Genomic DNA, 12,074 nt, shown 5'->3' on the forward strand with positions numbered 1-12,074 from the left:
ATGTTAAAGTAAAAGGTTTTACAACTGCTACAGATTCACAGTCCGTTACCTAAACTGACACATACACTTCAGCCACCACTTGGAGTCACTTGCAAGGCGAATACAAACATGCATGTTGCAAAAATACTATTTCCAATGATCTCAGTATTGTCAGGTCCTATGGTCTTTATTCAGATCTTCGGTCTAAGCGTTGGAGTGTTTTGTGTTCTGAAAACCCTGTAGAAACCATTGACTGAAGCAGCTACCATAGAGGACTCTGCAAGGCCATGTAATAGATATAAATTTACTCGGAATAAAAGCTGGCAGAGCAGCCCCACTCCCCCTGCCTGTAGTGGAATCTGGTTCTAGAAGGGAAGGCAAGGAAGATGGATTTGGGGAGTTAGGATATGAGGAATAGGGGGACCGGTTATACGAGGAGTATAGCTACTGGAGGGCAGTGCTGTGTGACAGAAGAGGAGTTATAGATGAGAGGTTAGAAATCCTTGTCCAAGGATAACAGATAAATAGGAAAAGATGGAAAAGATTGGCTGACTAAGGAGGCATGAGGGTGACTCCTTAAATTTGAGCCAATTAAACCAGGTAAATGTGAACTCCTTAGTACAATCCACTGCTGAGAGTATTATCATCCATAGACATACATTAAAGTGTGTATGACATTAAAGGGGCGATCAGCGATTACCAGTGAAGGTATTAGGGCCTTATCCGGGTGCTTAAGAATTCACAAACACCTATTACTATGTGGAAGAGTAGTTTTAGAGAAGATCACCATTAAACAAGTCATTGCATTTCATAATATGCCAGTGGTTCACAAACTTTTTTGAATCACGGTGCCCTAGAGTATCGGAATTTTTTTCACGGCACCCCTAGGCTAAATGTTTCTTATTGAGACATTTAGAAAGAAATATTAAATGAGGTAAATTGTGTTTATATGTCATCCTTAGGTTTAGTTGTGTGGTGAGGGACAAGATTTGCTTCTGTCCACGTTTTTTATGATTGACAGCCACCAGCACTGGTTTTGTCTGTTACATTGACCAAAGATAACTTGAATTGGTCCTGGACCACCAATCCAAGGCACCCCTGGAAGTCCCCTGAGGCACCCCAGGGAGCCACGGCACACAGTTTGAGAACCACTGCAATTTACAATATAATTAACACACACATTGAGGATCTTCTTTCTCCATTACATTGTTGGGTAATGTGCACGTACAGCTTGCAGAAGTCTCTAATTGTAAAATTGTTATTGATGACTTTCCTCTTTTCTAAGAACTCCTGTAGGCAAAAATACAGCAAAAAGGTGTAGCACCTTAGCTAACCAATAATTAAAATATAAACAATGTGTTTTCATGGCTCACTACAATGATTAACGATTTAAAGTAATCACTTTACTGCTGCACAAAAATAGTTGGTTGCATGTCGTGTTGAAATGTTACTGAGCAAGTCGTGTATAGTCGCACAGGTTCGTCAAGACAGGAATACTTTTGGGGGGCATTAATAAAAATACGTGATAAAAGATTTCAACAAAATATAAAATTGTAATTGCAATGCTAGTTCTGAACTTGTTTCCCTGTGTTTCCCATAAACATTTAAATCACAGAAGAAAGCTGTCCAAACTCATTGTAATCTGCTCCTTCAGCCTGATGTCCGGTTGTTCCAAATTATTATCATTATCTTTTATTTTTATACTGACCACAGACATCGAAAACGCAGATGTAGTGATTATGGAACTGGGGAGAGCTGCCTGTCCTCATTGTCTCCCATGCGTTTTATCAGATTGTCGCACACACATGCCAACACAGAAATTTATCAGCCAGATTCAGACCAGTCCAATCAAACCAGACCATGATCTGATCAGGAATGTGACCATTTTTGTACTGGCACCATTTATACTTTCCAGGGCAGAATGTGCAACAATAAAACCAACACTAAAGAAAATGTTGCATTTCATTGGATAGTTATCCTGACATCCTGAGTAGCCTGAGAGAGTTACTCCAATGGCCGATGTTGACACGAGTGATCTGTTGCTGCAACAGCAGCAGATCACACTGGCAGGCAGGGGGCGTCTATCTACACAAGTCTCCTTCTGCCGCTTTTGCATCATTTTGTACAGCAGCTGCACCCAAAGACAAACTGCGTCCTTCTCTCAATCAGGCCCATAGAGATATAAAGTGGAAAAGTTGCTCATAGCAATCAGTCTTCTTTGCAAACACGGCCTGTCAAATAAACTTTAGATACTACTTGGTTGTTACTTTATCTCTCTCTCTGCTTTATCTCTCTACAAGACTTGAACTCACCCTATGTTCTTGAATTGTTCAAAGTCATGTTTAGGTTAAAGGCATTATTTAAGTATGAGGCCAAAAGCCATAGAAAAGCCATAGAAGAGCCCATTTATTTATGGTTTCTTTATATAAATTGGTAAATTCCATCTTCCGCAATGTTAGACAAGTTCTAAAGCAATGATGTTGTCTCTGTCTCCTTATAGGACCGCCTTTTTTTCGTCATGGAGTACGTAAACGGAGGGGACTTGATGTTCCAGATCCAGCGTTCACGTAAATTTGATGAGCCCCGTTCCCGATTTTACGCTGCAGAAGTGACCTCCGCTCTCATGTTTCTTCATCAGCATGGCGTCATATACAGGTAGCGAGCGCTTATCTCGTTTGTATGTAAATCCTTCTTAGTATAGGCATTGTATTATTATTCGCACCAGTGTATTACACAGCGCTGTATGATCAGGGAGTGAATTGTGGCCATATCAATAGTAACAATAGACTGGAAAGAGAAACGGATCTTGCTCGTTCTCACAGTTTGGACCTGACGTATGTATCACAGAGTTGGACTATCGTCAGCAGGTACAGTATAATCGCTGGGCAGGTCATTCAGCAGGTTCCTGTGCAGTCACATAATTAGTATGTGATCAGCAGATATGCAGGGAAGATGCAAAATTGTTGTAGGCCTCCTGTGTCTGATGTGTAACTGAGGGGCAGATTTATTAAGCCTGGTGAAGTGATAAAGGGCACAGAGATAAAATTCCAGCCAGTCATCTCCTAACTGTCATTTTTCAAACCCAGCGTGTGACATAGTTGGTAGTATGATTGGCTGGGACTTTATCACATTTCACTTTATCACTTTACCAGGCTTAATAAATCTACCTCTGTGGGGTCTATTCATGAAGCAGTGAAAAGTGTGGGGAAGTGAGCTTGTGGAGAAGTTGCCCATGGCAACCCATCAGCATTGAAGTAACATTTATAATTTGCATAATATACAATTGTACGGAGCAGCTGATTGGTTGCCATGGGCAACTTCTCCACTGGCTCACTTCTCTCTTTTCACTGCTTCATAATTAGACCCCTTTAGCTGGAAGTTGTAGAATTGCTGTTAGTTTTAGAACTATTTGTTTGCCTCTTGGGTTGGAAAAGCTTTGAAATGACCATCCTATGCAATGTATTTTTATTACAGCAGTATATGTAGTTGACTTCTGTAAGTACATATAAAATATTTAGATCAATTATATGTCTTTGTTGAATTGACAACAGAGTTTTATTTCAGGAGCAGAAAGATAATAGACCTCTGTAACGTCAAATTTGGACATGGCCTTTTCCGATTAAAGGTTTACACACCTGAGCTGTTACCGTAAACCAGCAGGTGTTATCAGGGCTAAAAGCATTGGGGCGTTCAGGCAGCGTAAGACAGTATGTGCTTGTTCTAGATTGCTTGCTTGGGCACTTTATGCTGTTTACCTTTTTCTGAGTGTTGAGGTTTCAATAGTGCCTGCAGCCATCACCAGCTGTGTGTGCCAGTGTTCTAATCCAAATACAGGCTTATGAAACGCCTGGCACACATTGGCCCACAAGTGACCCTGCAGAGATCAAGGCAGTCTCATCCCCTACCTCTTCCCTTGCGTCTTTAAAACTCGTTGGCGCTTCCTGAGTTTGTTTCACTCATCTCCAGAGTAAATGGGCAGCAAATTGGAGGCTTTCATGTTTGTTACCCTTTCCGCCCATCTCTCTTGAAGCATGTACAGGAAGAGGCTGCAGCACGGGCAGATTGGCTTGTTCTTCCCTACCATTACTTAACAAGCATAGATCGGCCTTAAAACAAATTATTGCAATGTTTCCTAAACATAGGAAACAGCGAGGTCCACCAGGGCTCATCTGTAATTTATATAACATAAACAGAGCTAATTATACTGCAATGGTCTATTGGGAGTTACATAATCCTGGGTAACAATATACCGGAAAAATACAAAACAGTGACACCCACTTTTTTTTTTTTGAGGTGGATGTTAAGTAGAATGAGATGTAAAAAGTGAAAGTAGCTTACTTTTATATAGCCCGCGGGGGCACTACATTTTTAATCCTATTCAAAAATTAACTGGACTATATTCTCAATTTCTAGGTTTCATTGTTGCATAGTTTGACTATAAAATTAAATAAAAGCTAGACATGTTCTCCTCATTACAGCAGCCATAATTGCTGTATCTTCTGGAGGGTATTTGGTGTCCATTCCTGAGCACACCCCATTTCTCATTCTGATTTATATCTGCAATATGCATATACACGGTCGAGTCACATTATTATGACCACCTCGGCAACGCATAGCCCATGAAGTATGTCATGTGTCCTGCGCTGGGTGTGCGATAGGCCGTCTGCACACATATCACTTGTTGCTGTCATGGGTAAAAGGGGCGATTGATAAGAGTTGCAAAAAGGGATGATTATCGGCTTTCGGGCCAAGGGTGGCAGTATTTCTGACACAGCGCAGTGTGTGAACTATTCGCTTGCTGCTGTGGTGAAGGTGTATTGTGACTGGACAAATGGCACTATTGCGAACAACCGACGTGGAAACTACGGAGCACTACATGGCATTGATGTGAGAGGTGATCATCGGCTACGAAGGTGTGTGAGGGCCGACCAACACGCTACAGTGGAGCAGCTCACCGTCATAATGAAGCTGGGGGCAACCAGATGTGTGTCTAAAACAACAGTTAAATCCATATAACTGCTGTCCGTGCTGCACACGACGGTTACGCTGGCTGTTATTTGGTGGTCATAATAATGTGACTCGACCGTGTATAAGACTGCAGGTTTTGAAAACTGGCCAACATTCCTAGGTGCATGGTTACCGGACTGCATATGTGGTGTAATGGTCGAAGTATCAGTTTATTCAGGTTAAAAGTAGGTAGAGAATATTAAACTGAGAAGTGTAAACATGCCAGGCTGAGCTACCATTGCAGCATGCGGTGCCACTCCTAGGTGGCCCTCAGCTAGGAAGGAGTTTCCTCCAAGTCAACCACTGGTCTTGCCCCTGTATATGAATAAACCAATACACACTGCTTTTCTGCTTAAATGTCAGTCACTCTCTGCCATCTTAGACTAGCCCCACCCTCATAACATGGCAGCCTGCTAAAGAAGAGTGAGAGGGAACCCAATGGACTTATTAAGTTATGTGTTAAGACTGTCAATTATTTTGTTTAGTCCCTAAATTGTACCTCTATGTCAGATAGTGGCTTTACTGTGCTTAGGAGAAGCTTAAGGATTTTCTAAAATGATGATAAAAATTTTCTTTAAAAAATGTAAAAATTTTGCTAAAGAACTATATTCTTTTACCGAATTTGGTGATAGTAGCATTACTGAAGTCAGCTTTACTGTATGTCCATTTTTTTTTTCATTTGACTCATTACAGGCTTTTGCAAACTAATGAGTAGAGTATGATTAGCTGTAGCACGCACAACCATCTTTCCTGGAAAGAAATGTGGAACATAAGTAAAACCTTTTAAACGTGACCGTGATAGAATCGTTTTCGAGGCAGCCAAACACTAATATTTTTGTTTGAGCTGCTTGGTTTGGCCAGCCTTACGTCTGTGGCTTATCTGCGTTATCTTTATCTAGCATCTTATTCTCAAATACAGACATGTTACATTTTTAACTTGTACAACAATATTACAATTTTAGCCGTATATCAAAGCTGTTCAACATTCTCTACAGGCATTTAGAAGTGTCCCTAACTGATTATAAAGGGCTATAAGCGGTAACTCTCCTGGTCAACTGGTATATACTGTACTGTTTCTTTGACGTGCATGCCAATTAATCTTTCAAAAAAAAGAGTTGTGACAGTGTGCATAAGGGAATCTGACGAGATTCCCCTGAGAATTGCGCCATGGTCCTGCCCATTGCACTAGGAAGTGAGTTGAATGCGTGTACCCAGAATTTGATAAAATGAAATTGAGCGCTATGAAAAAGAAATTAGTGGCACCTGTATAAAAAAAATATAATAGTGAAAACAGTGTTTACAGCCCCTCTTTGAAGGGGTATGGATAGCGGGATCGCAGCTTTGGCTGCATCAACTATAACTAATTTACCCTGTCCTACCTCTATTGTCCGTGCCATTGCCTTCATTCCAAGCGGTGGAGGTGCGCTGTAAACATTGTTTTCACTATTAGATTTTTTTTCACAGGTGCATTAATTTCTTTTTCATAGCGCTCAATTTCACTTTGTCTATTATGTATTTCATTTGAGTAGCTCATTCATATCGATATAAGCGCAGTGCACACAATTTTAGACCCAAAATGTGAGATTTTCTGAGATCATAGGTAAGCTTTTTGAACTCCTTAATCTATGTTGTAATTGTGCTTTGTAGAAATTGTGGGAAACAGTTTTGTATGACTGATGGAATTCTTGTGTGGAAATTTAAAAAATGTTTTTAATTTAAAAAAGTGGCGTTAAAGTGGACATCTTGGTCCTTGAATATTCAGGCGTACACAGGGAAGGAGTTTGTAATGACATTTGCAGAGATCTCGCAGAGCGGGCAACTGCCAATAGACGCAGCTTTTGCGTATGACTCAGACTCAGACCCTATATATTTTTTATGGCACGTGATTTGGCCCATATTAACCAATAGCTTCGATGCGCTGAACCCAACGTACGGAAATTATTTTTCAAAAGTCCATTTGAAGTTTGGCCTGTGAGGTTACTAAAACTGTCCAGTGACTGTGGAGCCCGTTTCTACAGTAGTTACCAAGTAGGTGATGGATTAGGTAAGAGGCCTAAGTAACGTGAGCGTTGGGGCATACTTTGGTGCAAGGAGTTGTGGTTTTCCTCAGTGTCATTGTGGGGACTGGAAGCATGCTGGCTCCAGATAACCACCTTGGAGGTCTCCCAGAACATATTGGGGTTTCCCAGTGTTCTATATTACCACCATTCGGTAATGTAAACCATTTGTTGTAAGAGGCAAAACTCTCAGTAAAGATAAGGGTGTCCAGAAAGTAGCTGAGATCAGAATAGCAGCGATGTCAGAGTCAATACAAAAAAGACCTCTGTATCCCAGAGTCAACCATAAAAGACATCCCCCTAGGCTTAAATAGTCTCCAGTGCCCAGGGGTCCCCTAAGTTATAAGTCCCATTAAGTCAAATATCTGTCCCTGTTTGAGAGTTCGATGTGTGGAAGGAATCAGTGACTTGCTGAACGAGAAATCATCTTCCTTTTCATAATATTAATTTAAACCATAATTGCCTACTCTCCCAGATCCTAGTTTTTAGGGTAGTCCCCCGCACCCCTGACAGAGTGGGCATCCCTCCCGCACTCTGCCCACTTCCTGGTAAAGTGGGCAGAATGGGGAGTACAGTATGTGTTAGTCGCGTCATTTAGGGCCCGCCCCCTATTCAAATATGTACGATCATGACACTTTGCTGAGAGTGTGCGCTGCCTAATTACGCGAGTGCTCTAGCGGCTAGCCCCATCACAGCCCACCTGCTAGTCCTCTCTGGTCTTCTCTTGGAGAGGACAATTTAAAGTAAGTGAGTATGATTTAAACTCATTTCCATCTGTGCTAAATTATCACTTACAATTAAACCAAAAGTTATGAATGTGAAATATCTTAATATTGTCTTGATTAGGCTTAAAAAACAAACATTTATGTATGCGCATTGTACTACGCCAGACGATGTAAGTCATCTATGAGATGAATGAAATAGCATTTTTGGAATTTGGTGAGTGCCGGCCAAACAACAACTGCCTGCATGCCCTAAATAGCATAGTGTAACAGTGAGAGACCCCTGTATGGTGTGCTTGTTACTCCTGAGGACAGGATTATGCACCCCAAAACATTGAGCAAATAAAAGTATTTTGATTTCTGCAGTGCCGTGTTGTGACTGGCTCCCTGTACTGGCTCCAATAAGCACTGTTAAATAGATTTAATTATTATTATTATTTCTATCTATCTATCTATCTATCTATCTATCTATCTATCTATCTATCTATCTATCTCTGTATGTAAAATAAAGTTATCAATAATAATAATTCTATTTACCAGTGCTTATTGGAGCCAGTACAGACCTGCCCTGAACTCTGTCTCACCCCGTCCTGTGTATTTTGTTTCTTCTTTAATGTTTGATTAACAATAGACATGTGCCAATTTCAACACATAAATCCGTTGTGAGGTTCCATGCTCCATGTGATTATAATACCAAATTCATGTTTGTGTCTTGTGCATATTCTGTGATTTACACATGTCATTCAAAGCAGTGTTATTTTTATTTATTGTAGGATTGCATAATTGTATGAATATTTCAGGTAATAGAGTATTATTGGTATCTAAGCGCCTTGAGTCTTGTTGGAGAAAGAACGCTATATAAATAAAAATATTATTATTATCTTTCATGTATATGTCACCACCAAGCGTCCATAGCACCATGCATGGAGAATTGCAAAATGACAATAGTATATGAAAACAATATAATACAACAATACAATATAAAATGGTTAAAACGGACAGTACAGGAGCAAAAATCAAATGGTGACATAAAGAGACTGCACAGACTGATTAAATATAGCACTCAATGACCCTGTGCCCTTAGAAGGGTGGCCAGCAAGGATCAGAGTCACTGACTGTGTGCGGAGACAAGGATATTGTATGGTGAGATCAAAGAGGATGGAGGGTCCTGCTCATAAGAGTTTACAGACTAATTCTGGCTACACACTAGGACGATGGAGGGGCCATACGGCTCATCCACCGGCCTATCTGACGATTAGTTAGTGCACACACACTTAACAATCGTCGGCCCATTGTATCGTGCTTAATGTAACAACTGGGTGGGCATTTACACGTGCCCACCCAGTTGTGATGTCAGTCATCGGCGGTGACTGCCCGTACACGTAGCACAACGCAATGATATATCGACTGATAGAGTATATCAGCCATCAACTGCTGTGCTGTACCCAGCGTAAGGGATGGAGGTGTGACACAGGGAGCAAAGATCAGAAGAGACAAGGCGGTAGTACAGCAGCAGTAGGTTCAAATTTTGAGGAGGGATGGTATGTATGAGTTCCTGCAGGCTGGCTGAGGAAGAGGTAACACCATGGGAATCTCTCTCTCTCTCTCTCTCTCTCTCTCTCTCTCTCTATGAGGGGAATTCAATTGTTTGAAAAGTCGGCTGGATGTCAGTTTTTTTCCTGTCTATTAGATAGGAAAAAACAGACACCCAGCTGACTTTTCAAACAATTGAATACACCCCTGTAGATATATGCCCATGCTGCCCCCCACCACAGGAATTATCTCCCTATTGGACTCGCTACCTCTCTCTAAGCTACATAAGTGGCTCTCCAAACCCCTTTGTTTATTGAAGCCTTCCATCTCTTATTTTACCCCTCTGTGCTCCTCACACACTTTCTCTCCCTTCTCTGTTGCCCTTGGCTGCCATCGCCGACAGACTTTAATCTGTCACAAGTTGAGCTCTCTTCCCTCCTGTGCTTTTTATTTCCTTCACTTATACCATCATCTCCTGTCCACTACCAATGAAGGCACTACACCCTTTGGATTCAGTCGGTTCTCCATTTGTGAGTATTTTGACTGCATATGCTACAATGTTTTTATAGCTATAGATTGTAAGCTTGCGAGCAGGGCCTTCCTACCTCTGTCTGTCTGTCTGTTTTTACCCAGTTTTGTTCTATTACTGCTGTTCTAATTGTAAAGCGTAACAGAATATGCTGCGCTACAGTATATAAGAAACTGTTAATAAATAAATAAATAAATAATAAATAGCTTGTACAGTATCTCATGTTCTGCAATGTTTTTTTTTACTGTAAAACAAGATACACACTATCCAATTTATCTGGCATTTTAATCGGTCAATAATGCCCGATAATTGGATAGTGTGTAATCAGGAATGTTGGAGTGTTTGAAGCTGATTAAGGGGTCTATTTACTAAAGGGGGGTACTCACGGAGCGATATTCTAAGCAATCTGACTAGATTGCTTAGAATATAAGGCTGATCGCTCCGTGTGTACCCCTTACAGCGATAGCGATGCGCAGCCCCGCGCATCGTTATCGCTGCTGCTAGATTGGCCTGCCGTGCAGGCCAATCTAGCGGGTCGCTCACTTCACCCGCTGGCGCCCCCCCCCGTCTCCCCCCGCACGCTCAGCACACATCTCTCCCCGCATCGGCCCGTCTATATGGGCCTTAAGCCTTGGATGGAGATTAAGTCGCTGGAGATAAATGACCAGCCAATCGGCTCCTAACTGCCGTGTCGCAGGCTGAGTTTAAAAAAATTATAGGAGCCGACTGGCTGGTACTTTATCTCCAGTGACTTTTATCTCCAGCCAAGGCTAAGTAAATAGACCCCTTAATGTCTTTAAAAGCTTATGCAATGCTCAGATCTGGGTAACGTTCCAGTCATTCCCGATCCCATTCAGGAGATGAATAGAAAGTACAAACGGAGCAAGTAATAGCTCTGTGTGTACGGATGTGCACCAATTCGATATTCACTCCATCGATTTGGATCGTTTACCCGTACCGCGGCACCTGCTGGGTAGTGTGTGCCTAGCATAAGTCTTTAGCAGTTTTTTTCTTGTTATGGTTGCACTGTATCTGTGTATTTACTTTGTAAGGTACTGAGTGCCATATAAATAAAAGATGATAATAAATTGTATAAGGTATGTTGTATAATTAAACTATAACAATAGTATGTATCTGGCAGCCTAATAAGTGTGTGGCGTTGTTGGTAAAAATATATATGACTCTAGTCATGAGAATTTATATATATATATATATATATATATATATATAAAAAAAATAGCTGCCACGGTCCGGCACTCCCATAGAGCCCACTATTACTGCGTAGGTGCCATCACAAACAATCCATGTACAAATCTCCACAAGGTGCGGCACTCAGACTCTTCAGTGAATAAGTACAAAGTAGTTAGCTTTCAACGTTTCAATTTATCTCTCAAATTGTCGTCAGGAAAATTTTCATTTATTCATTGAAGAGTCTGAGTGCCGCACCTTGTGGAGATATATAAAATTTCGGAAACAAGTAAATAGTAATAATAAATCATTGTTATTAGTACATTGATAGTACAAACTTGCAAAGTATTTTGTAAAATTTATATTACAGTGCATCCGGAAAGTATTCACATCGCTTCACTTTTTCCACATTTTGTTATGTTACTTCCTTATTCCAAAATGAAATAAATTATTTTTTTCCCTCACACACTACCTCATAATGACAACTGGAAAAAAGTATTTTTGAGATTTTTGCAAATATATTAAAAATAAAAAACGAAGAAATCACATGTACATAAGAATTCACAGCCTTTGCCATGAAGCTCAAAATTGAGCTCGGGTGCATCCTGTTTCCACTGATCATCCTTGAGATGTTCCTACAGTTTAATTGTCAGCGCGTCTGGAGTTTGCTAAAATGCGCCTAAAGGACTCTCAGACCATGATAAACAAAATTCTCTGGTCTGATGAGACAAAGATTGAACTCTTTAGTGTGAATGCCAGGCATCATGTTTGGAGGAAACTAGGCACCGCTCATCACCAGGCCAATACCATCCCTACAGTGAAGCATGGTGGTGGCAGCATCATGCTGTTGGGATGTTTTTCAGCGTCAGGAACTGGGAGACTAGTCAGGATAGACGGAAAGCTGAATGCAGCAATGTACAGAGACATCCTGGATGAAAACCTGCTCCAGAGCGTTCTTGACCTCACACTGGAGCGAAGGTTCATCTCTCAGCAGGACAACAACCCTAAGCACACAGCCAAGATATCAAAGGAGTGGCTTCAGGACAACCTGTGAATGTC

The 12,074-nt window shown here is 41.1% G+C and overlaps 1 protein-coding gene across 1 annotated transcript in view; it reads left to right on the forward strand.

Annotated features, from left to right (window-relative positions):
• The window catches only part of PRKCE (protein kinase C epsilon), a 707,603-nt gene that overhangs the window by 585,235 nt on the left and 110,294 nt on the right, over nucleotides 1-12,074 (forward strand). The window contains exon 11 of the mRNA XM_063918382.1: nucleotides 2,480-2,634. Coding sequence (XP_063774452.1) covers nucleotides 2,480-2,634 — 155 coding nt within the window. The remainder of the gene's footprint in view (nucleotides 1-2,479; nucleotides 2,635-12,074) is intronic.

The sequence above is a fragment of the Pseudophryne corroboree genome, chromosome 4, assembly GCF_028390025.1.
Source record: "Pseudophryne corroboree isolate aPseCor3 chromosome 4, aPseCor3.hap2, whole genome shotgun sequence".
NCBI classification, from domain to species: domain Eukaryota; kingdom Metazoa; phylum Chordata; class Amphibia; order Anura; family Myobatrachidae; genus Pseudophryne; species Pseudophryne corroboree.